The following is a 23,646-nucleotide window of genomic DNA, read 5'->3' as shown; positions in this document are numbered from 1 at the left end:
AGGATCTTAGACGCCTAGAAATTAATTCATTATATATACTGGGTGTCTTAAGGCCTTAGGACTTAATTCTCTTGGTAAACCCTGGTTGAGAATAGATTTATCTTTGCAAAAAAAAAAAATCCCTGATATTTTAAATCCTCAACATTTAACAAAAGTATACCAGGGAGATTCATTTTACCTGGCTTGCTGTTGGTCGTTTTTTTGGATCCCAATTCAACATTTCAGTCATAAGCTGAATGGCTTCATTACTGGCATTGGGAATAAGAGTTTTTAAGTTTATAGGAACACACTGGGGAAAACGGAAATTCATCGAGGATGCAAGTTGATACCCTTCTGGCCAGTCACTCTGTTTAAGAAATATGTAAGTTGGGGGGAGAGCAAAAAGAAATTAGCAATCAATTTAAAAACATAGTAATAATACTCAAATCACATGTGAAAATTTCAATGTTGATTCATATAAATAATGTGAGAATGAAATACCAGGCCATATATACAATTCAGTGCTACAAACAGTATATTAAAAACATTGAACTGAGAGTTGGGGAAAAATGAGAAGGCACTGTTATAAATTTCAAAATATTAAACTCTTATCTAGTATTTGGATGATCATGATGATGATGACATCCCAGTGACTTTAAACAAATAAGGACACCTGCTTTACAAAGTGTCTGATTATGACAAAGATCCTTATTATATGTTATACATTGCATCCAATGTTGAAAATTGCACATCGCTGGGAAATAGCAATTATCTTAAAAAGTTTTAATAGCTACTGTTAACCATAAGGCACACACTAATTTAATTAGGCTATAATTACATATAGTTAAACTTATTAAGTATATCCCAGAAACTAAGATCTAGCTGAAGGAAATAATTAATTGAATAGTATTCAGTTTAGCCCAGCCAGTGTGACTTAGCAGTTGAGCATCGACCAGGAACCAAGGGATCACTGGTTCGATTCTCAATCAGGGCACATGCCCCAGGTTGCAGTCTACATCCCCAGTAGGGGGCATGCAGGAGGCAGCCAGTCATGATGTTTCTCTCTCATCAATGTTTCTCTCTCTATCCCACTCCCTCTCTCTCAAAAAAATCAATAAAAATACATTAAAAAAAAGTATTGAGTTCAAGAGATCAAATGTCCATGGCAGAGGTGTATAAAAGGAAACAAGAAAAGGTTAAGAGAAAATAAGATCCAGGACACCTGGGGTAATGGGCATTCACATAGCAAGTAGGAAAGTTTCTAAGCAAGGACGTCTATGTAATTGTCAGTTGATCATCCACCCAAAGTTAAATATACAGCATGAGCATTTCCCCTTTGGTTCTTAAACAAATGCAAGCACCTTTTTTCTTCAGTCTGGTGGGATTCTTGCTTTTTATAGTCCTCATTCCACCCCAATTTAAGAAAAATTAAGAATTATAAGAAAATTAGCCATTAAATCCTAAGCCTACTTGAAAATGAAAATATCAGATATCTAGGTAAAAGTTATAAATAATCAAAAGTTATAACAACTTAAAGACAAGAGTACTTACTTTTTTTGGAGTCCCTAAAACTTGGCAAATTTTAAAGATTTCATCAACCTCACTTGTCCCTGGGAAAAGTGGTCTTAATGTATATAGTTCAGCCATTATACTCCCAACAGCCCACACATCAATGGGAGAGCTATAAACTGAAGATCTTAATAAAACTTCAGGAGCACGGTACCTGTGAAAATAGAAAACAAAATGAAACAGACTATTTTGATTGTGGTTTCAAAGATGGAGTGGCAGTAGGATTCTACTCTGTCTGGTCAAGCTTTTCAGTCACAGAACAGGTATTAAGTGCCTTCTGTGCATCAGGCACTTGCACAATGTGCTGGGGTTAAATCAGACATCACAGGTTTTCCCAGACCACAAAAATCAGTAGGGCTGGAGACTGATATAAATGAATTATCCAAATAGTCTACGATAGGAACTCAAATGAATAAATATGGAAATGCAGTCTGTGATATATTAAGAAAAAGGGCTGGGAGCTCTGAATGGAAACAGACATATTCTGAATGGCTACAGTTGCATAATTTTACAAAGCATTATATCCATGATATAACCCTATAAAGAATAAAAAAACAAAAGATTAACAAAGATTATTCCTAAATAGTGGGTTTTTTTTCCTTTTTTTTGCTTATCAGTTTGGAAGTCCTGATTCCCTCAGCTGACTCAGTTTCCTCAATTGACAATATTTTTAATTGATAAAAATACTCTAGCTATAAGAGCAAAAGTTCCTGGTGGAGGATAGTCTCAATCCTAACTCTTTTTTCATCATTGAATTGTGTAAATATTTCAGACCAAATGTTTTGCAGTATTGCCCTTTGCTTCCATTCAGAGTACCTTTGACAGCTTTACTGAGCTACAATTCATATAATATACAACCCATCTGTTTAAAAGTGTGTGATTCAATGGCTTTAAATATATGCACAGATTTGTGTATCATCAGGAACAATCAATTGTTTTCATTATCCTAAAAAGAAACCCACATCTCTCCAATATTCCCTATGCTGCCAGGACTAATTTATTTTCTGTCTCTATTGATTTACCTATTGTGGACATTTCATGTCAATAGAACTATATACTCTCTAGTCCTTTGTGACTGGCTTCTTTCACTTAACATGTTTTCAGGGTTCATCCATATTGTAGCATGTATCAGTACTTTTTCCTTTTAAATACTGAATAATAATCTGGATTGGGGACCACGCAATACAGTGTACAGATGATGTGTTGTAGAACTGTGCACCTGAAACCAGTGTCACCCTAAAAAATTCAATTTAAAAAAAGTTAATGAGGACTGTATTCTACTAAGTAAACATATAAATAAATGCTTAATAATAGTCCATTGTATGGACATATCACATTTTGTTTATACATTCATCAGCTGTTTTGATTATTGTTGCTGCTTTGATTATCACTGCTCTGTAGTATAATTTGAAGTCAGGAAGTGTGATACCTCCAGCTTTGTTCTTTTTTCCCCTCAAGATTACTTTGGCTATTCAGGGTTTTTGGTGTTCTATACAAGTCTGGCAATTTTTTTGTTCTATTTCTTTGAAAAAATGTCATTGGGATTTTGATAGGGATTGCATTAAATTTGCATATTGCTTTGGGTAATATGAACATTTTATATTGATTCTTTCAATCCATGAACACAAAATATCTTTCCATTTCATTGTGTCTTTTAAAAATTTATTTCAATAATGCTTTGTAGTTTTCAGTATATAAGTTCTTCACATCCCTTATGTTTATTCCTAAGGTATTTTATTCTTTTTGTTGTAGTTGCAAAAGGAATTTTTAGAAATTTCTTTTCCTGAAATTCCATTATTAGTATATAGGAATGTAGTGGATTTTTGTACATTGATTTTGTATCCTGCAACTTTACTGTATTTATTTATTGTTACTAATAGTTTTTTTGCTGGAGTCTTTAGGGTTTTCTATATAAAGAATTTGACCCCAAAGGCAAGGGAATTAAAGGAAAAAATAAATGAATGGGACTATATAAAACTAAAAAGCTTCTGCACCGCAAAAGAAACTGACAACAAAATAAAAAGGCAACCAACCGAATGGGAGAAGATATTTGCAAACAACAGCTCTGACAAGGGGATAATATCCAAAATATATGGGGGACTCATACAACTCAATACTAAACAAAGAAACAATCAAATTTAAAAATGGGCATCTCAGCTGGTATGGCTCAGTAGTTGAGCATCAACCTATGAGCCAGGAAGTCATGGTTTGATTCCCGGTCAGGGCACATGCCTGAGTTGCAGGCTCAGTCCCCAGTGGGAACATGCAGGAGGCAGCTGATCAATGATTCTCTCTCATCACTGATGTTTCTATCTCTCTCTCCCTCTCTAAAATCAATACAAATATATTTAAGTAATAAAAAACAAATGGGCATAGGACCTGAGCAGACACTTCTGTCAAGAAAACATACAAATGGCCAACAGATATATGAAAAAATGCTCAACTTCACTAGCAATTAGAAAAATGCAAATTAAAACTACAATGAGATACAGCCTTGCACCTATTAGAATGGTTATTATCAACAAAACAAGTAGTAACAAGTGTGAAGAGGTTGTGGAAAAAAAGGAACCCTCATTCACTGCTGGTGGGGATGTAAACTGGTACAGACACTATGGAAAACAGTATGAAAGTTCCTCAAAATAGAGCTAAGAATAGAGTTACCATATGACCCAGCAACCCCTCTTTTCTGTATCTACCTGAAAAATTTGAAAACACTTGTTCACAAAGACATATGCACCCCTATGTTCATTGCAACATTATTCACAATAGCCAAAACATGGAAACAACTTAATTGTTCTTTGCTAAATGATTGGGTAAAGAAGATGTGATATATACAGTGGAATACTTAGCCCTAAAAAAGATGAAATACTGCCATTTGTGACAACATGGATGAATCTTGAGAGTATCATGCTAAGCAAAAAAAGTGAGAGAAAAAGTTAAGAACCATATAATTTCACTCACATGAGGGATAGAAAACTGAAAGCAACAAATGAAGAAACAAGAAAAATAAACAAAACCTCATAGACACAGACAATAGTATGGTGGTTACCAGAGGGAAGCGGGTGGGGGAGTAGTAAAGGGTAAAGAGGGACAAATATATGGTAATGGAAGATTTGACTATGGGTGGTGGGCATACAATGCAATATGAAGATAATGTATCACAGAAATGTACATCTGAAACCTACATACTCTTATTAACCAATGTTACCCCAATACATTTAATAAAGAGAAAAGGGAAACAGGCATTGGCTGAGACTGTCCTGGGCAAACAGGGGCAAATGGTTACTCTATCTAGCTCAGTCTTCTGACTTCTTCTTTTCTCTAATTACATTTTTTCCCTTAGTGACTTCATTCAATCTTGTGCTTTTTAACATTGAGGTCTTCTAACTTTAGATCTCCAGCCCAGCTCTCTCTCCTAAACTACTGATCACAGATCCAGCTGTCTACTTTGACATCTCCCCGTTTATCTCATATACATTCACTCAACCCAAAACTGAACTGTGCTTCCTCCACCTCCCTCACCGTTCCCTAGCATTCCCTATCTCAATTAGTGCTGACTCCATCATTCCAGTTGTTCAGAGGAAAAACTTGGAGTCTTGACTCCCTTATATTATAGCCCCACATCTGATTTATCAGGAACTCATGTTTGCTCTACTTTAAAAACATACCCAGCATCCTATACCTCTCAATACCTCCACAGCCACCAGATCCAAGTCACTATCATTTCCTTCTCAAATTATTAGAACAGTCTCCCTGCTTCTGTCCTTGCTCCTCTAAAATCTATTTTCTTTATTATTGTTATTATTATTATTATTATTTAATCCTCAACTGAGGGTATTTTTCCATTGGTTTTTAGAGAGCATGGAAGGGAGAGGGAGGGAGGAAGGAAGGGAGAGGGAGGGAGAGAGAGAGAGAGGGAGAGAGAGAAACATCAATGTAAGAGAGACACATTGATTGGTTGCCTTCTGCACGTGGCCCTAGGGCAGGGAGCCTGCAACCAAAGTATGTGCCCTTGACTGGAATTGAACCTAGGACCTTTCAGTCCTCAGGCCGATGCTCTATCCACTGAGCTAAACCAGCTAGGGCTAAAATCTATTTTCAATACAACAGCTGGAGTGATACTTTAAAACATGTCAGATCATGTCTAACCTCTTCTCAAAATCCTGCAAGGGCTCCCCAGTCACTCAGATTAAAAAGCCATTACAGTTCTTTCATTGACCTATGAGATCTCCCCAAACACTCTGACCTCATTTCCTCCTTATTCATTCTGTGCTCTACAGAATCCACACATGGCTCTCCCAGGTATCAAGGCCTTTACCCTCTGCATTTTCTCTCCCAGAAAAGCTCCTGCTTCCCAGCCATGTCTTCCCAGGCTCTTCTCAGCGAGACCCTCTATTTACAATAGCAGCATTCTCTTTCTCCCCTTATCTCCCCCAACTCCCTGTCCCTTTCCATATTTTATTTTTCTCCATTGATATACAAATATTCTTATTCTTACTGGAGTATAACATACATACAGAAAAATGTACATATCATAAGAGTACAGCCTGATGACTTTTCACAAACAAAACACCCATAGTCCCAGAACCCAGATCAAGAAACTGAATATTATCGGCATCCCAGAAGGCCCCTCTCCTGCACCCTTCCAGTCACTACTACCCTCCCCACCTCTGCCATGTAACTGCAATCCTGACTTATTTAACAACATAGATCCGTTTTCTTTATTTTTACACTTTATATAAATGGGTCATACAGTATGGTCTCTTGCTCTCAAATTATATCTGGAAGATTCACCCATATTGTTGTATGTAGTTATAGACCTTTCATTTTCATGGCTGTAAAGCATTTCACTGGGTGAATATATCATGCCCCTGGTGATATGAATAGTCTGAAGTTTGGGACTATTACATGTGTTTTGATGAACACGTGTTATGTCTTTCTGTTGGTAATCCATAATATTTGTAACTTATATGTGTATGAGGCAGGGTTTTTTTTTCTGTTTAGTTCATTTCTGTGTTTCTAGTGCCTAAGATAGAATCTGGCACATAGTAGATGTTCAATAAATATTTGCTGAATGAATGAATGAACTAAATCCTTTTTCCTTCTCTGTCATAATTTAGTATAGTCTGAACCAATCCTTTTTCTCCAAAGAATACAAAGTCACTTCTTTACTTTGTTTTAAATACTGGATATGAAACCTCCAAATGATATGTCACAATCCACTGGAGGAAAACTTCAACATAGACATTTGCCTCTGGAGAGTTGCATAAAACTACTCACCATCGGGTAGATACATAATCAGTGTATGGTGGCTGGGATCTTAATTCTCTTGCAAGTCCAAAATCAGCAATTTTCACAAGTTCTGGACCCATACAAAGCAAGTTTTCTGGTTTCATATCCCTATGAAAAAAACCTGATAACAACAATAATAAGTTATCATATTTAAATGTATTTGACTTATAAACAAATAGAACTGAGCCTCTCTGTTATAACTAGGAATGTGAACTTGGGGGAGGTGGGGAACAACCATGTTTTTTGTCTAAAAAGTGATGGGAAGTAGAGACTCTGCTTTCAAAATAATTTGGCAAGAAAGTACACAATATATATAGTAAGGTCATTAAAAATAGCATGCATTTCTATTTGTGAATCCAGTAAATTCAGGCACTGGCTAGATACTGCCACATTATGATAATCTCCATTAATTTGCAAAACAAACTTAAGGTGGTTTATGATCACTGTTTGTAACAGATGAGGAGATTGAGGCCCAGAGAGAAGTAGCCCAATTAAAGCTTGAGGAGGGCTGTGTAATCAGGCTTCGGTTGATACAGCTGCTCTTACTACTGGTCTATCACATTTAACATGAGAATCCTTGAATATAATCACTTACTGGAAAAGTCTATTAAACAAAAATGGAACTCCACATATTTTAACCAATTTCTTAATTTAAAAAAATATTTTATTTAATAGCTCAATTCTTCCCTGGCAGCTGCTTTATTGAAAAACATGATAATTAAAATGCTTATTTACCAAACAATCCTATATAATAAAAGGCTAATATGCAAACTGACTGAACGGCCGAATGACTGGTCACTATAACATGCACTGACCACCAGGGGGCAGATGCTCAAGGCAGGAGCTGCCCCTTGGTGGTCAGTGCGCTCCCACAGGGGGAGCACCACTCAGCCAGATGCCTGGCTCACGGCTGGCTGGCAAGCTCAGCAGTGGTGGTGGGAGCCTCTCCTGCCTCCGCAGCAACACTAAGGATGTCCTATTGCCAGCTTAGGCTTGCTCCCCACAGGGAGCAGGCCTAAGCCGTCAGTCGGACATCCCCTGAGGGCTCTCGGACTGAAAGAGGGCGCAGGCTGGGCTGAGGGACCCCCCTCCCCAGAGTGCATGATTTTCATGCACCAGGCCTCTGGTATATAAAATAAATGGTTAGCTATGGAAGATAAAAGGTAGCCCAATAAAAATGAGGCAGGAAGCCCAGGAAGAAGAAAAACATGAAAGCCCTCTTTGCAAATTTCTATGGGAGATCTAAAGCACACTGCTTGTACACAAATGTGTTCTAATGTCCTTGCAACATGGTCATTGATTGTAGTGATCATCATGAGAGGGTTTTCATGTAGCTTTGGGCCAGGGAGACTGAGCCTAAACTCTCTTAATTCCGTCAAAGCCAGTGTGGGCTCTCCATTTGTGAAATCCACAACAGTTTTAAACTCAGTTTACCTGGTATTTCTTACTCAAAATAGCTATTACGATCCATTTCACTAACTTCCAAGAGAAATATATTGCACTTTTATAATATGAAGACAGGGATGGGAACACATGTGATGGTATAGTGACATTAATCCATAAAATCTTATAATAAAACCAATTATATATTTGTACAGTTCACATTTTCCCCATCTTCATTAATATAAATATATTGGAAACTTGGTCCTATTTAAAAAGTATTTTCTCGAAATATTGCATCTGGGATGCTTATCAACTATAGTGAAATAAAGTTTTGTTAAAAGTTCTATTATTCTTTTAAAAAATATATATTTTTATTGATTTCAGAGAGGAAGGAAGAGGGAGAAATAGAAACATCAAGGTTGAGAGAGAATCATTGATTGGCTGCCTCCTGCATGTCCCCCACTGGGGACCGAGCCCACAGCCAGGGCATGTGCCCTGACCAGAAATTGAACTGTGATCTCCTGGTTCATAGGTCAATGCTCAACCACTGAGCTACACCGGCCAGGCAAGAGCTCTATTATTTTTAGATTCCGGTTTTCCAAATCACTGTGTAGTCAATTATATAGCTAACTCTAGATTATTCATGTTTTTACTTTCAGCAGAAATTTTTAAATCCCAAGTTAACTTCCTTCAATCCCTTGTCCTCTGAAGTTGCTGATAGTTTATATAAATCCAGGGAAACTAAAACAATTGTATTTTTAGCCTGTATTTTATTATAAAAAACAGAAAACTCTTTCCAAAAATCAAACAATCCATGAGGCTTTTGATTTTCCATATCACACTTGCTTCAGTAGCATAAAGTAACTCAGGCGAATAGCAAGCGTTAACATGCTGAGCAGTTTCAGTGGCATGATATATTCACCCAGTTCTATATTTTGGGTGGAAGATCAGGAATCTATCATGAAAAATTAAAATAGCATACGCTGTTTATTTCCATGTAATTAACAAACGACTGACTTTTACCAATGGTTTGTAGTATGTTAGCATGGGTTTTAGACTTAAAAACCTTAACAGTTTATATAGACAAACAACTGGGGATTCAGGAATGTTCTTAGAATGCTTCTATGGAATTCCCCATAGCATTTTTTGAAAATAAATTATTTTCTGTAGCAGTTAAAGGAAAATATAAAATATGGGATGAAACATGAAAGGAGACTAATGATGGTGTTTTTCGAATGCTTATGTTCAGAATGCAGCAATGGTATAGCAAAAACTTTTCTAATTTGATATCCATACATCTAGCGATTCTAAACAAATGTTCGCTGATTTTTTAAAATAATACCATACTAACTTTTGGGAGTAATTGTTCTAGTTTGATAGATATGCAAAAAAGTATATAAATTAAGATTACATAAATAAGAAATTCATAAAAATAAGATCACTTGCTCTAATTTCACTCAAAGAACAGAGACAACTACTGAGGTGAGGATGGAAGATGAGGTGGCTATCCCTGAGCGTGTGTGTAAGGGCCGTGCCTATCTGTGCCCTCCTGTCCTCTGTGTCTGGCATGGAGCCAGGTTCATATAAAAATAAACCTTTGTTAATGAAATGAAAAAAAAATAGAGACAACTAAATGTAAATACCAAGGGAAACTATAAAATATCATAGCACGGGTTATTTAAACTACTTAAATATTAATAATTGGTCTTGGTAGATGGAAGCATTCCCATCTTTTCCAAAAGTGGGGCCATATATATATATATATATATATATATATATATATATATACACACACACATATACACATATATATATATAATTTTTTTTATTTCTATGGTGAAATTAGGGGGAATAAGATTGCAGGATGGGTTTATGATGACAGACTAAAGGCTGATGATCAAACTGTTAAAAATTCTACTATAGCCGAAACCGGTTTGGCTCAGTGGATAGAGCGTCGGCCTGCGGACTGAAAGGTCCCAGGTTCGATTCCGGTCAAGGGCATGTACCTGGGTTGCGGGCACATCCCCAGTGGGGGGTGTGCAGGAGGCAGCTGGTCGATGTTTCTCTCTCATCGATGTTTCTAACTCTCTATCTCTCTCCCTTCCTCTCTGTAAAAATTCAATAAAATATATTTTTTTAAAAATTCTACTATAAAGGAAGATAATTATAGATTATAGAAATTTTATTTTATATAGAATAAAAATTCTAAATTACTTAAACAAAATATCAGTATGTATAGGCACATACTCCAAACTTGCAGTTATCCAAATATAACAGTATTTAACAGTTATATACAATTCCTGTGCATAACCTTGACAATAATCCAAAGAGGCAGGAAGCGAAACTTAAAAGAAACCTACCATGTTTATGGATAAATGCCAGCCCTTGTAATATTTGATACATAATATTTCTGATGACTGACTCAGGGAACAACTTGTTTCTGTGAAGAAATGAAACAAACAGTCATCTAATGCTGCTAACCAACCAACCAAAAGCAATAAGAACGTTCCTCCTCCCTTGAAGCCCCTGTGGCCTCATAATACTGGCTAAAGGTATGATGTACAGTTTCATAGTGCTAAAGATCATAAATTTCAAAATGAAAATTAGAATTGTTTTTGTTTCACTGGGTGGTAAAAACTCAAATAGCTAAATTCTATAGCTAAATTCTAAACTGTCTCAAGAGGAGCAAAGTAAATTGGAAAACTAATAACTATCAGATAAGCCAACTATGCAAATCTATACCATGTATGTAGGCTTTGAGTTTTCAGGACATAACTGCTTCAGTTGTACAGTGTGCATTGGTTCTGTCCAATAAAAATATAATGAGCCACAAACAAGAACCACTTATATGTTTAACAATGTTTTACTTAACCCAATATTTACAAAATATTACTTTAATATGCAATCAATATAAAGAAATTACTAATGAATTTACATTCTATCTTTTGTTCTAAGTTTTAAAAATCTGATGTGTAATTTATTTTACATTTACTAGTATAGCTCAATCCAGACTAGCCACACTTCAAAATGGCCATATGTGACTAGTAGCTACTGCATTGGACAGTGCAGTTTTATATGGTATTTACACAAGGCCCAAAGAAAGATCCAAATAAAAGCTAAATTAAGGCTGATAAATATTAATCAATAGTATACCACAAATTAATGTGACCAACATTAATTCTTTGATGCTGAATTAATTCTTCTTTGACCCTGAAGCCACGCTATATTTTGGAAATAATCATTTTAAAGTTTTTCAACTTTATTATAATTTCAACATTTTCTAACATCTTTATTTCAGCATGATTGACTGGATTAATTTAGAATATTTATTCGAGCATTCTCAACATATGAGAAAAGGCCTATTTTTTTAAGTTATATTATTAACTGTATTATATGTTTATATAGTATTTCAAAATGTCCCACCAAATGGGCTAGAAGCAAACAACAGAGAAAGATAAACACTGATCAAATTTGAAAATAGTATTTAAAAATTTTTTATTTGTTGATTAATTTTGTCTTGAGAGAAAGAGAAAGAGAGAAGAGAGAAGAGAGGAGAGAGAGAAAGAGAGAGAGAGAGAGAGAGACACCCTGACTAGGGAAGGAAACCATAACCTTGGCATAATGGGATGATGCTCTAACCAACTGAGCTACCCAGCCAGGGCCTACCAGTAAAAATGCTATTGATCATATAGTATTGAAATATTTTTAAAACTCACTTTTATAAACTATACCTTTTAAAAGAAACAAAATATTTTTATCCTTGCCAATATTTTAATTTTGCAAAAAGAATGCTATATGCTGAAGGTACAGCTTATAGCAGTGATGGTGAACCTTTTGAGCTCAGTGTGTCAGCATTTTGAAAAACCCTAACTTAACTCTGGTGCCGTGTCACATATAGAGATTTTTTGATATTTGCAACCATAGTAAAACAAAGACTTATATTTTTGATATTTATTTTATATATTTAAATGCCATTTAACAAAGAAAAATCGACTAAAAAAATGAGTTCGCGTGTCAGAGGTATCATAGGTTCGTCATCACTGGTTTATAGTATCAGAACAAAGGTTAATGTATATTGGTCTCCAATTGAAATGGAAATGTTCACTTGAACAAAAAAGGCTTTTAATCTGGATCCTCAAAACAATGTTTCAGGAAGTTAGGCTACCAAAAACGAAGTGTAAAATTACCACTTAACCTCAAACAGCCCTCTATGATATACTACACTTGTTAATGATTAAATTTGTACCTTTGATAGTGAATAATTTTCTATATATCACTTTTATTTCCACTTAATTTAGAAAAGCAGAATTGAATAATGAAATTCCAAAGTTGATTCTTTTTAGTGTTCATTTGCTATTACATTAACCACTTCCACTGACATTTATTTATATGTACTTAATTTTTTCTTCAAGAAGTACATCTCAATATATCATGCATATATTTTAAACAGCATAATTAGAAGCCAAAAAGTTAAGGTTACCCGTAACCTCACCACCTAATTAAGAAACTATTTTGATTTTTCCATATTCTAATGCAATTCTAATCCATTTGCATGTATAACTTTGATATTGTGTCAATGTTACATAGATACAATTTTGATTTCTGTTTTTTATCTACTTATAAGCATTTTCATAATCTTATATAATTATTACTTTTAATGGCTACAAAATAATTCTATCAATATTATGCACTATAATTACCAACCTATTCTACCATTGATAGTTATTTCTTTCAAAATAGTTTAGAACTAAATAAAGCTTGGTATAGTCATTTAACAGAACATATCATGGTAATTATGAAGATTACATATCAGCATTAAAAAATGCCTGTTAAGTGAATGAATCAAATAAAATAGTATCACCACTAAAATCACAATATGCAAAAATCATGCATGCTTGTATAGAAGGGCTAGAAAGAACTCTAGAAAATAAGTACTGATTTGGGAGGTAGAAATCTTTACTTTTACTTTAACTGCTATTAATGTTATGATGGTAACAGCCTGGAAAATCATAGGCATTCAATCAGTATTTTTTTTGAAAGACGGAAAAATATGATTAAAGAAAAATTCTCTCATCATCCTGAGGCCTTGAGTATATGTGTGTATGAAAGAAATACCGAAAAGAAATCAACTTCATTCTACTGGGAAATTTATTTCTAAAGTATTTGAAGATCGTTTGTTCAACTCTGGCTTTAAAAGCAGCAAAATTTTGGACATTAATCTCCCAGATGTGACTGTCAGCTACCTCCAAAATATTATCCTCCCACCCTGCCTGTGTGGCTCTATGGTTGAGCGTCAACCTGTGAACCAGGAGGTCACAGTTCGATTCTATGGTCAGGGCACATGCCCAGGTTGCAGGTTGTGGGTCCAATCCCCAGGGGTGGGGGGTGGGCATACAGAAGGCAGCCAATCAATGATTCTCTCTCCTCATTGACATTTCATCTCTCTGTCTCCCTCTCCCTCCCTCTCTGAAGTCAATAAAAATATATTTAAAAAAATAAAATATTATCCTCCCAAGCTCATGGCAGATGACCGAAGCTTTCCCTCTTTAGATTCTGTTCATAGGCTTAAAAATTAAAATGAGAATTTCCTTGGGATGGGCAACATTAAATTTTATCATTCACTTAAGCATTCTAATTAATGAGTTTATTAAATCCTTTTTAGAAAGCTACCCATTCCTTCATGCTTTCATTAACCTTTCACAAGATACTTGGGAGAGCAATGAAGATAATTTTCTCAATTTTGCCCAAGACCAGTTTTACTACTGAGTATTAAATTATAAATAGATTTTTGTTTCAAAAAGTATAGATAGATAGTATGTGTGTTTTTATGAAACATTAATTTTGACTTTTAAGAGATTACAGCAGAAAAAATGGTGGCTATGTCATAGCTAGTTCTTCAATGTTAGATATTATCCTTTGATGATGATAACAATTAATTAATTTAAATCCACCTTTTGGAGAGATAAATCTGTAAATTTTAAAGTGTGACATATTGAAGGGATCTGAAATTTATGGAGGAGATAATGGGGGAAATATAATTTTCATAAAATACAGACATACCTGTCTTTCATTAATTGATAGAGGTTTTCTTTCATATATTCAAATATAAAATAAAGATGGTCATTTTCTCTGATAACTTCTTTTAGTTTAATCACGTTGGCATGATTAAGTTTCTTCAGAGACTACAACACAGCAAATAAGCAATAACATTCTTATAGCAAAGTTATAGAAGTTGGCCAAATCTCATCAATGCTAGGTATGATAATGATCAATTCATTAATGAGTTAAGTTTTAACATCTACAATATTTACATCTAAAAACATCTTAGAACACCTACTTAAAGTAAGCAGTAAATTGTTTTAAGCAATGAATGTAAGTGTGAAAATAAATGAAGTCAACAATATGTCACTTTTTTCTCAGTCTATTAACTAGGTTTACCTTTGTTCTGATTTAACTATCTAAAATCCCATGCAAAAGTCTCCAAAAAATTTATAGAAGTCATACAGCATAAAATATAAAGAAATGGTATATAGTGAATTAAAAAGTTAAAATGCTCTTTTACAAGTGAGAGTGTACTTTCAAATATATGGTTATAGTTATTTTCTGTTCTCAACTGACATTCTGATGAGAAATGAAAAATTACTTTAGAAAGATAAAGGAAAAGTAACAAATATAATTATTGTTGTACTGCTTCCTACAAAGAGAAGAATAGTCTCCTTAGCCACTTTTTGAAACAGAAATGAGAGAGGTGTGGGGTAGAGCTAAGGCCTTCTCCTGTTCTTTTCCCCTCTAGGATTTTACCTTAACTTCTCTCAAGTTCATACATTCATCCCAAGAATAGAACTTTCTCTTCATCCTGAAATTTAAAAAAGTTAGTTTAGTGTACGGGGACTAAGAACTTGAAAACACAAATTACACCATTGGCTTTCTTACTGTTATTAATTCACTTTGGGCAAGCTATGTTATCTCTCTTCCCTCCTCCTTAAAAACAAATCACCTCCTTTCTATACATCTCAAGGCTATTTGGTATAAGTTCACAACTATGTCATATCTGAAATTCTGCTTTAACACAAAGGTGAAAGAATTAATCTTCCTTTCTGGATGAATTCTTACATTTCTCTACTCAGTTTTATTGTGCTTCTCTAGAAGGGCTCCTTCCAAAAGTCCCCTCCTCTTTCTAGAACTTAAAACATAAATATGAAGTACTATAATTAGATGGAGTAGGGAAAGAAATGACACATTTTGGCAGCAAATTTAGTAAGATATTTTGTCTGACAACTTGTATATCATCACCTCAGCTTTAAACAAGATGCCCATAAAGTTAACTGATTTATTTAAATTAACAATAATTCAGAAGTAACCAAATTTTAGAAATAGTTTTCTTGAATTTTGTTTTTACTTCCCCTCTCCCATGCTAATGTTGGTTACCATTAGAGATAAATCTATAAAAAGTGAATTTAGGGTAATAAGGTAATTCCACTATATATACCATAGTTAGAGATTATATTATTTATATGAATGGATTTTTAGTCACCATACAAAATGAGAGACAAGAAAAAATAGGATTCATGTTCTAAAAAATGTTTCATCAGGTGTAGAAATTACAAGGCTGGATAAGGAAAAATGAAAACCCTATATGCCCTACTGTTTTCATGTAGTATTGTAATTTCCTAATGAGATGTCCTAGAACAGTGATGGCAAACCTATGACATGCGTGTCAGAGGTGACACGCGAACTCATTTTTTTGGTTGATTTTTCTTTGTTAAATGGCATTTAAATATATAAAATAAATATCAAAAATATAAGTCTTTGTTTTACTATGGTTGCAAATATCAAAAAATTTCTATATGTAACACGGCACTAGAGTTAAGTTAGGGTTTTTCAAAATGCTGACACGCCGAGCTCAAAAGGTTCGCCATCACTGCCCTAGAAGATTCCAGGGAAGCTTAGGGTTTTCCTTATTTATTAAACTAACCCATAGGGATTATTCTGAGCCTCTACAAGAGTGTAATACACAGGGGTAAGGAAATAAATAAAGGAAAGGCAGCATAAAGAATTAGCAACACATCATGGTAGTCAAGAATGTAGGTGTGGAACTGTACTGCCTGGATTCAAATCCTCACTCAGCAGCTCACTGATTATATGACCTTGGAGAGATTACTTAGTAACCTCTCTGTGCCTTAAATTCCTTAGCTATAAAGTAGAAACTACTTCATAAGAAAAGCTTATTGTAAACTGCTTAGTTCAGCACTCAATAAATACTAGATGTACTAAAATATACGATGGTCTATATAAGACATGTGTTCGCAAGCACACAAAAGAAAAGAAAGATGGGTTTCAAAGGTAAACTTTGCAGGGTCCTATACGGTACCTTTTGATGGCCACCAGCTCCCCAGATTCATTACTCTTGCCCATCAGCACACTCCCATAGGTGCCATCCCCCAGCTGTCGCATGGTCGTGTACCGGTTCATCTTGGAAAAATAATGCAGCAGAAGTTGTTGATTGTAATGGCTTCTTTGTTGAAAATAAATTTAAATGCTTCTTTATTTTTCTTTGTTTTTGCTGTTAGACTGTTGTTGCTATACTGGTAACAGGTTTGTCATCATTAAACATAGGCTCTTCCCCAAGATTATGTAGGTTCATGAGCTACAGCAATAAGGAATGTGGCAAGGAAACAGTGCATCCATTCTTATGAACACCCTATAAAAATAAAAACAATTTTCATTAAAGAATCTCTTTAAAAAGTTACTGGAAATCTATAGCACAGGGGAGGATTATAAATAATATAAATACCAATGTGTTAAACATTTGTCAGCAAATCATTTGTGCCTTTTAGAATGAAGTTCACATATAGCAGAATAACACTCATTTGGCGATTGCTTCATTTACATGGTATTGTGCTGTCTATCCCATGAATGTTCAATAAATATCGGCCAAATGATGTGTGTGATTCCTTTTTTATTGAATATAATCTATATTATTCTAAAACAGACCTTGGAAAATCAGACATCTATACTATATCAATTATTTGAATCAATGTCTGCATCATATTCAATCTGACCCACACAATCCCTTACGTGAAACTCCTAGGCCAGATTTGTTTGGAATCCAGGAATTTTCATGTTTTAGAAAAGTAATATGCTGCATATGCCATATATTATATAATGCCTCCCATTAGCCTCTTAACCATACCTACAGGAAAATGTATGAAAAGTATACTAAGTAAAATAAATAAAGACTATGAATGGCCTCACATCATTCAGGTCATATTTTGTTGCAAATGAGGTTGCACACATTTATTTTTAAATTTTCATTTTTCAGAATTTTGTGGATTTTAAAACTACAAATAAGGGATTGTGGACCTGCATATATTTGAAGGGTACAGGTTTCGATAGACTCTGATTTCATTACTATAATTACAGAAAAACAAAGCACTAGCCTTAGGTTTACTTCATTACATTTGTTTCCTCCATTGTTCTCTCATAGTTCACATTTCAAGAAACTATTTCTTAGTTCATACCTATTTTTCATTCTTATTTTGCTTTTTAATATCTCTATTATTTACAAGGCTTTATACTTATTGCAGAATTTTGGCACAATTATAAGAGTGTTTCAAAATGCCTTTTAGAAAAAATAAAAATAAATAAAATGCCTTTTATAATTTGGTACTTCATTAATTTCATTGTAGCACTGTTTCATTTCTACAAAATCACGTCAAATCATTGAAATTGTTTGTCTATTACATGCATAAATTTAGGATCAATAAGGATGTGATGTCGTTCTCAAAGTAACTAAGTTTTCCAATGACAGGTTTTCTGGAGAAAGAACAAGTATAGAGATGTACAGTGAAACTAGTTGTTTCCTACATTCAGAAATCTATTTGTTCACAGCAAACTTTGGAAGAACCATTTGGGGCTCTCCAATAATAGGGAATGTGTATTAATTTATCATTTATTTTACTTCATACATGATTTCCACCCTTTCAAAGCCACAAGGGAAATCACTTAGGCTATGTTAACTCTGTGGCCAAGATCTTAAGAATAAGATTATGATAGTAGCTTCCAGTTCTATTTAGGAGTTCCTTCATTTTTTCTCAGCTTACGTCAAAGCAAATGGTTTTATCAAATGCCAGCAAATGATCCCATTTATGTAGTCTTTTGCAAGTGGCCTTTACATTATACATAGATTCTAAATATTAAGATAATAATATAGAAAAAGGCAATATCTCTCTGGAGGGTACCTGACCAAAACATGTAGTTGCTTTTATTAATTTTTACTTTATCTGCATAAGGAAATATAATTTTGAAAGCTCTCTTGGGTTGTTTGTTTCATACTATGTGCTATGATTAAACTATGGACTGAAATGTATTTCCTTTAATCATTTAGAATTTTACTAAGTCAGTATTTTGCAATTTACTATCAACATGTTAAATTACTTGACATTCTTTTCTAGCTACCCTATTTAAGGTGACATACTCTCTTTTAAGGAAATGGTGCTCTCTATAGGTTTACTGCATAAATAACAATACCGAGAATATACTTGTCCAAAAGGACATGATGTCCATCATACCAGTAAAATTATAAAATAAAAACACAGAAGGATTAAATAACCTACCTATGATCAATCAAATAATCAAAGATGGAGTCAGTCTAATACTTGCATTAGCCTGAAACTGTGGGTTTTTAAAATACATTTTTATTGATTTCAGAGAGATAGAAACAGCAATGATGAGAGAGAATCATTGATTGATCGGCTGCCTCCTGCATGCCCTACACTAGGGATCAAGCCCACAACCCAGGCATGTTCCCTGGAGAATCTAACTGTGATCTCTTGGTTCATAGGTCGATGCTCAACCACTGAGCTGCACTGGCCAGGCTGAAACTGTGTTTTTTTAGTGTAGTCCCTAACTTCTAAACAATCCATTCTTATTGTCTTTTACAATCACTGATAGAGCTGAGTGCAAGAAACCACTCCTCCTTCTCCCAAACCATTCAGAATTACCCTACAACAAAAGCTGCCCCCACCTTAAGATTCCTAACCCAACTCTTTACCCTAAAACACCAAGATGCTACTGACAAATTGGAAAGTACAAGTTGTGTCCACTAATTAACAAAATCCTGGGGCTACATCTGGCTTATCCTATGCCTGAAAGACATAGTAAAAATAATAGGCCAGAAACAGTGAGGGGAAAGAAAATGTAAGGGAGAAAGGCATCTACCTGGGGCTCCCCTCATGAAAATTTTATGTTTTACTTCACCCTGGAAACTATTTAATTAATACAATAGGATAATAGCAGTATCTCTCCTTTGACAATTTGTTGCATATACAATTGTTTTCATGTTAACACCACGTTGCTTGAGAAGGAAATTAAAGAGGGAGCTGCCCAGGTGGGAACAGAAATTCAGGGGTAAGGCGGTGTCAGAAATAGTAGTCAAAACTTTACCTTGCAGGACTTAACAGCCTGTAAAAGTGGAATTAATTGGCTTTCTTTTCCACTATTAAGACGATGAACCACCACAATTACCAGTGCTATTAGCACAACAGATCATTCAGTCATCAATCACTTTCCGAATTTGGCCTCAAAGCCCAAACAGTTTTAGAGTGGCTATTGGAAACTTCGTTCCGGGCCTGACCAACCGACTTTCAAGTGTACGCTGGGAATACAAAGTCTGTTTCAAGTGAGATGGCTATAGGATAGGGAATACGTACATTCAGGGAAGAATAAATTGGACATGGCCATTTCCCAGCTTCTTTCATAGGGAGGAGGGTGGGGTAGAGCGGTGAAAATCATAGATATGACTCTACCTGACCTTTTAGTAAAACAAATTTACATACTATGCTCCCAAACAAAAATTTTGGAAAGGCCTCTTTTGATTCATATCATTACAAAATAAATAGCTTTCCAGGGTGAGATGCTAACCATTTCAGCTGTCCCCTTACAATGGCCTAATGTGCAGAGGCATAGACATAAAGTATTTAAAAATAAAATCATTATTCCCATGTACCTACTCACAGAAACAACTACATTTATAAGTGTAGCACAGCAAGGTCCTAAACTGATTACTAGTCAAAAGCAGTATATGTAATTTAAGAAACATAGACTGCCTATGGGTCCCCAGTTCACACACTACACTATTTCTCTACAAGTTACATATATTCTTCTCTGTTGACCTATGGAAAGCTAATTCTGGAAAACAGGCAGGTAATAACATGATTTCTTATGTACATGAATATTTTCACACATATTTATTTCCATATATATGCAACCAGGCAAAACACAAGTACATGCAATGTAACTATGATCCTCAATTTAACAGAACTGTTGGGAACTTGGAATTTTCTACAATCAAGCCACAATATTTACTTACTTTCCTATGGGTTAAACAAACCTTATGTTCTGATTTCATGAAAAAGACATTTATTTACAGGCTTAATTATAGATCTACATGAAATAAATACCCATATAATCTCTCTCCCGTTCTATTTTTCCTATTTTTATCTAAGTGCACAATTACTGTAAACTTAGCCTTATTCTGAACAGCTTCTGCCAGTTAAGTTGGGATTGAGGTAGGATTAAAGAAGATTAACATAGAGGGCAAAAGGAGGGTAAGACTTGTGTCTGCCAGTCACTTAACATATATCGTTTGGATATCTTCAGCTGATCTATGTAGAACCTACTGTGATGATATCACTACAAGGCTGGCATTAACGTTTATTATTTTAAAAGTAATGTCTTAAAAATCACTAAGTTGTTTAAAAAGCAAAACAGAAAAATGATTTCAAACTAATATGTTTACAGAAATTAAAAGGGCAGCTTTTACAATGGGAAAACAAAGATTCCGTATTAAAATATAAAAGCATGAGTGCTTTGTGCTAATATTCACAAGTCATTTTTAAACTAAACAAAATCAAAACTCCGACGAAGAGATCAAACATCCTTGCCCAAGACCAGCCTCCTTCAGAGAAAGTATCTCCCTTCCCCGTCAAACAGTGGTGAGCTGGGGGTGGAGAGATAAAGGAAGGCCCAAAGACTGAAAAGTAACTTTTGTCTCCACCACTATTTTGACTCAATGGGTTGTCTGTCTGGTTAAAATAAGTCTGATAACTTTGACTCTATGGAATTCCGTTATCATTAGAACAAATGTTCGCTCATTTAAAAAAATTACCTAAACACAATTACGTGAATCTTTCCTTTTAGAATTGAGGTTACAAACCACTAAAAAGCAGTTTTATTGCTCCCCCCACCTTCCAACCCATCTTATTTGCAGTAAAGAAACGGTTTTCGTTACACCGATGCTCTGAGCCTTTTTCTGCAAACCTTAAAAGACTTCTTCTCCCTTTTTAATTTTGTAGTATGTAATCTGAACTCAATTCGCTGCCTTCGCGAGACCCCGCTCGCCTTCACTCCTGAAAGTAATCCCTCCCCACCCCACCCCCAGCCAAGAAGTAGGCGGAGATGTGAGTGTGTGTGTGTGGGGGGGGGGGGGGCGGACTAAGGAAGAGGTTCCGGGGAGGGGTCCCTCAGATCATGGGTGTCCCGCCGTCACCCTCCCACCTGGACCAAACCTCGCTGTCTGGGAGCGCAGGAAAGTGGTCGGGGAGCTCGGAGAGCAGGACGCATCGGCGCAGGCCGCCCGCTCCGCCCGCCCCGCCCCTCCCGGCCTCCTCCCGCTACCGGCGTCCAGGCCCCGTCTCTCCTTGGAGGTTGGCCCTGCTGGATTGGGCGTCGAGGGGACATGTCGGGCCGGCCTCGCACGACAGATTTGGACTGGGCTGGGCGGAGGGTGGAGGCCCCGCAGCCGCCTCAGGAATACCTGCCCGCGCCGGCCGCTTACCTCTTCTGCTCGGGTGCGAGGCTCCGGCGTCTTGTGTGTTTCATCTCCTAGGAAACGGCAGGGGTGCGCCAGCTCCTGCGCACCCGGCCGGATTACACCCGCCCACAGGGGGGGCGTGGCTAGACGACAGGCCCCTCCCACCCGGCCAACCCCCGCCCCGCCCCCCATCCTGAGCCGCAGGGCTCCCTGAAGGGCGGGGCTTCCGGGAACACCTGGGCGTCCTTTGAGCTCATTTACATTTCTGCCTTTTGGGTCCCTGCCTTTCAGATTTGGGGTTTGGGGGAGTCTTGATGACCTTTTCAGTTCTCTGTAGAAAGTTGATTGGTCTGCCTTTTATTTTGTTTGGTTTTTGCTCCAATTCATTCTACCAAGTCTTGCTTGATTCACTAAATCTGGTACCCAGACTTGGGAAGGGCAAGATATAGCATATCTTGGCCTCTTCTGTTTCATTTCCTCTTATATCGGTCAATTCCTCACGTATGTGTTATCTCTTAGGCCACACTTATGAGTTTGTTTTTATTTATTCATTCAGAGAACCTACTCAGTTGCAGTCACAGTGTTAGATGGTGGTATTTACAAGATGAATGAATGTGTGAATAAATGAGTAAATAGTAGTAACTAGACTAGAGTTCGAGAGGAGGATACACTTATGTTACTGCCCCCCCCCCCCAAAAAAAACACCCTTCAGACTGGCTAGCTAAAAGGGTCTATAAATCAGAAGCATAACACATGAGGCAGTAATGTATCTATTTAGTAGTTATCTATTAGGTGTCAGGCTCTAGGCTTGACACTAAGAATAATACCAAGGTAGCAAGACAAATGCTGATGGCCCTCTCACAGCTTAAAGTGACATAGGCAGGCAAAGCAAAAAGCATAAATCAGATTATGGAGATCTTATATGCACCATTACGAAGACTAAGCCAAACCATTCGGCAATAGTGGACCTCTGAAGAATTTTCCACAGAGGAGTGACACGTTCACATTCACATTTTATTTTATTTTATTTTTTATTTTTTAATTTTTTTATCATTTTATTTTATTTATTTTATTTTTATTTATTTTTTTAATTAAATCTTTATTGTTCAGATTACATTTGTTCCTATTTCCCCCCCCCCATAATTCCCCTCCTTCCAGTTCCCGCCCCACCCTCCGCCCTCACTCCCCACCCACTGTCCTCATCCATAGTTGCACGATTTTTGTCCAGCCTCTTCCCGCATCTCCCATTCCCCTTCCCCCCCCAAGAATAGTCAGTCCATTCCCTTTCTATGTCCCTGATTCCTTATAATCACCAGTTCATTCTGTACATCAGATTATTTATTCACTTGATTCTTAGATTCACTTGTTGATAGATGCATGTTTGTTGTTCACAATTTGTATCTTTACCTTTTTCTTCTTCCTCTTCTTAAAGGATACCTTTCAGCATTTCGTATAATACTGGTTTAGTGGTGATGAACTCCTTTAGCTTTTCCTTATCTGTGAAGCTCTTTATCTGACCTTCAATTCTGAATGATAGCTTTGCTGGATAAAGTAATCTTGGTTGTAGGTTCTTGGTATTCAGCACTTTGAATATTTCTTGCCATTCCCTT

General features: G+C 36.0%; 1 protein-coding gene across 3 annotated transcripts in view; it reads right to left on the bottom strand.

Annotated features, from left to right (window-relative positions):
• The window catches only part of MAK (male germ cell associated kinase), a 57,095-nt gene extending 34,959 nt beyond the window's left edge, over positions 1–22,136 (bottom strand). For all 3 annotated transcript variants that reach the window (XM_070405737.1, XM_070405735.1, XM_070405736.1), the window contains exons 1-8: positions 22,061–22,136; positions 16,595–16,924; positions 15,025–15,079; positions 14,284–14,405; positions 10,584–10,663; positions 6,829–6,961; positions 1,531–1,702; positions 179–346 (exon numbers count right to left, since the gene is read on the bottom strand). In XM_070405737.1, the coding sequence (XP_070261838.1) occupies positions 179–346; positions 1,531–1,702; positions 6,829–6,961; positions 10,584–10,663; positions 14,284–14,405; positions 15,025–15,079; positions 16,595–16,695 (831 nt within the window). In that variant the 5' untranslated portion in view covers positions 16,696–16,924; positions 22,061–22,136. The remainder of the gene's footprint in view (positions 1–178; positions 347–1,530; positions 1,703–6,828; positions 6,962–10,583; positions 10,664–14,283; positions 14,406–15,024; positions 15,080–16,594; positions 16,925–22,060) is intronic.
• Positions 22,137–23,646: the final 1,510 nt, after the last annotated feature.

Source organism: Myotis yumanensis, unplaced genomic scaffold, assembly GCF_028538775.1.
Source record: "Myotis yumanensis isolate MYYU_CA2020_CCGP unplaced genomic scaffold, mMyoYum1.0.hap1 SCAF_2, whole genome shotgun sequence".
NCBI lineage: Eukaryota > Metazoa > Chordata > Mammalia > Chiroptera > Vespertilionidae > Myotis > Myotis yumanensis.
This window is presented reverse-complemented; position numbering and strand designations above follow the sequence as displayed.